Below are 5315 nucleotides of genomic sequence, written 5' to 3'. Positions count from 1 at the left end.
CATGTGCAGAGCTGTCCTCTCTCCTGGATTTCTTGCCTGGGTATTTCACATGCTGAGTACACAGGTTTATTTACTGAGTGATAACTACGTGTCAGGCACTGTTCCAAGTGCTTTACGTAAATCATCTCACTTAATCTGCACGAAAAACTCAGTGAAAGTTCTTTCCATTCTTTTCTGGATGACTAAAGCTTGGAGAGGTAGTGTATCTTTTCCCACACCAGTTAAACTTAACATTCCATGGGTATTATCCCTCCAGTTGGGACTACCATGAATCATCAAATCAAAAGGATGTTTATTTTTATCCGATTGGGAGGAAACAAAAAAAAAAAATGCCCAAACTTTGGTTGGCATCCAAGCAGAGAGATGTGAAGCAAGTTCTTTTCTTATTGATTGCCTGCTCCGTCTAACCATTCTTGTCTTTGGGATTGAGAATGTATTCAGACTCAAAGGATTTAAATACTTCTTCCATGGGGCCCCATTGGGGAATCACCCATTTCATCTACATTCTGGAAATGCATGTCACTTCCATGTTCTGTTCCTGGAGAACTGGTGAGCAACAGGAGGGAGTTGCTGGCAAGTCACTTCACGTCTCCTACTGTTGTTTCTAACACTTTCACGTCTGTGGATGTGCAACTGTATGATTGACTTGTTTCCACCCAAGAGTTATCTGCTCCCAAATTATTTCCATATTTTGTAGACTATAGTCTGTAAATGTCTAACTGACGAGGCACCTGCACATGAACCAGTGAAAACTCCCGCATCTAGATGGCTTAAGTAAAAATACCCAACTTAAAGACACTAGCAGCACAGGGTGAGATTTTCAAATGCAGCCAAAGGGAAGAGCACGGCTTCTCCTCTGACAGGAGGTCAGCAGCATTGCCACGCCAGTGCATACATCACCTGCCTCCTAATTGGAAATTTAAGAGAGCAAAGTCTTCATCTGAAAATTAAGTCAGGAGATATGGAATAATCTCACAAATTAGCACTTTGGAAGGAAGAGGTGCATCCAAGGCTCACGGTGCTTAATTCAACTTCGGTGGCTCTGGTCAGTGCCCCTTCTCCCTCTTTATTTTTTAAAATTGTGTTTAGCCTTTTTTTTTTTTTTTTTCTTCCTCGTGTTGTTTCTTGATTACTTACACACATACACACACACACAGAACACATTCTCCCTGGCTAACTTTCAAGTCTACATCTCTTATGCAATAGTCACATTCTTCTAGAAAAGAGGAATTATTGCTGCTTGCCCACTGGCATCCAATTAGGGCATTCAATTAAAAGAAATCCCCCATATATTTCCGTAAGAAAAAGTCTGGTAAATCTTTAGCTTGCAGAAAAGCATTCATTTCAGAAATGCTGCACTCATTAAGTTTCCAAATTCAGAATTCACTTTGTTTTTTTCCTCTGACTAGTAGAATTTATTCTACTTAGCCAATGTCACAGTGATGAAAAACTGAATTTTGACAACTGATATACCATACAGTGGAAGTAAGTGTGAAAAAAAATCTTAGAAGCATAGAATTCCTGCTTTTGAATGTCTATAATGAAAATACTTGAGTCACCTCTAAACCAGTACAGTTTGTGGTTCCTATAATGCTGATATGGGGTTGTTGAAATCCTTGATGGTTTGCCAGGCATTGCCATAGGAGAGATTTGGACCAAGACTTTCTATATGTAAGACCCCACCGGTATGCGTTATGTAAAAGGTGTCTGATCTGGACCACCCACCTTTAAAAGGTGTGTAAATGTGTTGGAAACTCACTGTCTTTTTCCTGCGGTTATTTTTTATAGTTGTCAACTCCTTTCCATGGAGTCATAGGGAATTTGCTGCTCAGAAAATCCCCCCTTGTGACCTCACTGGAGACCATTCTTCCTTCTGAGCTTGGGCAAATATTACACTACCTAGAAGTCCAGAAAATTTTAACAGATTTTTCCAAAGGCTTTTCTCAGATCTGCTTCTGAAGAAAAGACTGATCTTCATGAGTCCACCAATGCAAACTTTGACTTAATTGCTGGTGGAATCCCCCAAAATCCGCTTATAAGAAGTCCATTAGGGGAAAGACATCATTTTTGTTTTTTCCAGAACTGTACCACGTCTAATGACATAACCATATTAGCCAAGAGCCAAGATCCAGACCCCTCATTTACATCATGGTATTGCACGCTGCTGGCAATACTGAAAACAAAGATGACGGTCATTCAGGCTGCCTGGTTCCTAGAGGACACACAGCCCCCATGATCCAGCACCTTTAAAGTTTTGACAGTTTTTTTAAAAAGCAATGAAAATTACACACATGATAATGATGGTAGTCCTTAAAGAAAAACTGGAGGCATTTTATAGCTAAACGATTTTACTGGCTTTTCGTGAAATAAAAAACACAAAACAAACCACCATGGTTAAAAGGCCATAATCAGCGTTAACCAAATGAACCAGCCACTTGGTAACAGTAGCTGATAACAAACACTAGTGGATATTATTGCTTATACCCAGGTTCATTTATATGTCCATTACATTTTGGCAAGATTACAATCACATGGGAGCTTTGGTTGTATAAATTCCATTCTGACTACTCATTGAAAACTCAACTTCTACCATTTTATGATGGGATATATGCCGATTCTTACTCTCATTCTGTCTCCTTTCTCCTTCCATTAATGACTTACAACCTACTGACCCAAAATTAAAGTAGAGGCATTTACAATCATCCCATCCTTCCCTACTCTACTGCCCCCTCCTTTGTCATGAGAGGGTGATAAAGGAGCCTCTTTATTGCTGGGCCTCTCCCAGCTTTTGAATCTGGTGTGTATCCCCTGCCAGTAATAAATGTCCATCTGTAATCTGGATAGATTTTCAAATATATTTGGCTGTCAACATTGGAGTTTGGATTCAACTGTCTCTTTTCCAACTTCTGAAAGCTAAAAAAAAAAATCAACAGCTTTTAGCATCAGTTAATTGACTTCCTGAAAGAATAAGTCCCAGCCTCCACCACACAACATCCCTTGACAGGTATGGAAGGAAGTGTGGCCTTAAAATGCTCTGCGTGAGTGCTGTAACATTTTAATTTACAGAGAAGCAGTGATTGACGGCCTCTCAAAACTCCCCTGCTCAGTACTTTCTATTTTAACACTGAAAACTCAGAATGACAAAGGGTCAGAACTAACTCACAATAGCACCGTTTCCTAGACTCTTGGAGTAAAATTCCCATCTTCGTTGGAGAATGCAGTGACCCTAGACGACCCAGCCTCCAGCTTCGTGCCTTCACAGGCCCCGCTGAATTTCAGCAGGGGTGGGTGGTCTGCCTTGGTATACTTCTGCAGCAACGTGAGTTTTCCCTGGGAAGAGTTAAAAATATGGGTCTTACAAAGTGAAGTTGGCCGCAGGTGAGAGACCTGAGGAAGCCTGTTTCCAGTGGGGAGGTGTGACAAGCCTGCAGACGTTGGGACAGAGTCCGGGGACCCTTTCCCTTGCCCATCTCGATTCAAGTCAGTGGAGAATCTGCATGCAGAAACACGGCAAGATCAAGGAACACTGAGAGATGTACATCCTAATACAGCAATCCGAACACCAATGCTCTTACGGTATCTTCTGTATTCAGGTCCACCAGAGAGTTTGCCCTGGATAATGCTGGGATTTAATAAGCCCTTCTAATGATTATAAAGATTGTCCGTTAAGTCTAGATGTTTTATACAACAGAGGATGTGATATCACTGTATTTTACATGGCACATATAACCATATAATTACTAGCACTTACATGGCAAATATCGTAAATATTACACATTCTTGGAGTTGACTTTGTAATTATACCGATGCTATTCAGCAGAACACAGATGAAACACTCCCTAACTTGCACTTTGGGGAATTTCATTCCAACCCTTTACTTCACGACAGAAGGATAACCCTCTAAGTAATAAAGCTTGGTGATCACATGGGCAAAGAGAATCACAGGGCGACTTCATGGTTAATGTGTGGCTTGTAAAATAAAGTTAATACACAGTATTTTCATTTACAAGAGACCATATAAAAATATTTTCCAATTTGGAATTCGAAACATGAGAGCTGGATTTTTTTTTTCCTTTGTATAAAAAGAAATGAGATAACGGACTAAAGTTTTATTAAGCCTTCTAACAAAAAATATACAAGTTTAAGGAATGCAGTGGGCGTCAACTTCCCTTTTTGTCCAGGCTCATGGATGGTGAGCTTGTGCTTTGATCCCAACAAAGATAAATGCATGAAAGTGGAGGAAGAGCAGTGCCTGCCACCTGAACTACACCTTATCTCTAACAGTAAGACCGACTTTACAGCAGTGCTTTGAAAAGTGGTATGTCAGATTTCTGCTTTTTTTTTTTTCTCTTCTGCCTCAGGCGACCGCTGGAGATGAATTCCAGAAGCACCACTTTCGTCTCGAGTGATGTTTATTTAGTGCAATACCTTCCTTCTCTCTTTCCCTTTTCACACGCTGGTAGTGGTCTTCCTCCTTCAGGTACCACACGGGGGGCCAGCGGTGCCGCTCAAAGTATTCCTGGTTGTCTGGGGAAGGAAAGATGCAAATGATGATACCTGCTCTTCATTCATGGCTTCTCTGTGCTAGTAGGTTCTGTGTTTAGGCTTCTTATATATGACGATCGTGTGCTCATCTTAACTACCCAATGGGCAGGGACTGTGGGTAGGGCCAGTGGCAGACTGTGACACCAAAGTTTTGAGAGGTAGAATCACTTGCCTAAAATCACACAGCTGGACACAGAGAGCCTGAACCCAGGACCCCTTCATTTCAGAGCGTAAGCTCTCTCCCAAGCATGCCTCCCTGGACAAGGGCGAGCCAGCAATCTCTGCTCGCTCCACAGCAGGGCATCCTGACCGCCCCCTCCGCCCAGATCCCCCCCGGCCGTGAAGTTCTCCAGAGACGATTTCCAACCTCCAATTCCTTGGGTCACGTCACGTGAATCTGTGACTACCGTACAAGGAATTCTCCATGAGCTGGGGGCTGCCCGCGTTCATTCTCGAGGGCAGTGAAGGTAAACCCTTCAGTCACAGGTGAGGGGAACTGGACAGATGGGGACCGCACGGCCTCACCTGCAGATTTCGATTTGATTTCCTTGCGGAACTTGGAACAAACACTGTTGTAGTTGGTGCAGATGTGGTGCAAACACCAGGCGGCCAACTGGTGGGCATTGTGAAACTGCAGGGAAGTGACCAAAAGGGGGTCAGACTCTGTTTTCTAAAGTGGGGCTACAAAGAAAGAAAAAGCCACGGGACGGGTCAAAGAAATAAAGGGCCCAGATGACTAATTCGGAAACCTCTTGTTTTGACTACAGGGT

General features: G+C 42.5%; 1 protein-coding gene across 8 annotated transcripts in view; it reads right to left on the bottom strand.

Moving 5' to 3' along the window:
- Positions 1-2330: 2330 nt before the first annotated feature.
- RHOBTB1 (Rho related BTB domain containing 1) overlaps positions 2331-5315 on the bottom strand; it is a 67228-nt gene continuing 64243 nt past the window's right edge. For 2 of the 8 annotated variants that reach the window (XM_024765226.1, XM_024765227.1), the window contains 3 exons: positions 5071-5176; positions 4429-4527; positions 2331-3330 (listed from right to left, as the gene is read on the bottom strand). In XM_024765226.1, the coding sequence (XP_024620994.1) occupies positions 4477-4527; positions 5071-5176 (157 nt within the window). In that variant the 3' untranslated portion in view covers positions 2331-3330; positions 4429-4476. Of the gene's footprint in view, positions 4528-5070; positions 5177-5315 lie in introns of all 8 variants that reach the window. The other 6 variants (XM_024765223.1, XM_024765224.1, XR_003005941.1 and 3 more) reach the window with 5 other exon arrangements.

Source organism: Neophocaena asiaeorientalis, unplaced genomic scaffold (assembly GCF_003031525.2).
Source record: "Neophocaena asiaeorientalis asiaeorientalis breed wild unplaced genomic scaffold, Neophocaena_asiaeorientalis_V1.1 scaffold183, whole genome shotgun sequence".
NCBI classification, from domain to species: Eukaryota; Metazoa; Chordata; class Mammalia; order Artiodactyla; family Phocoenidae; genus Neophocaena; species Neophocaena asiaeorientalis.
This window is presented reverse-complemented; position numbering and strand designations above follow the sequence as displayed.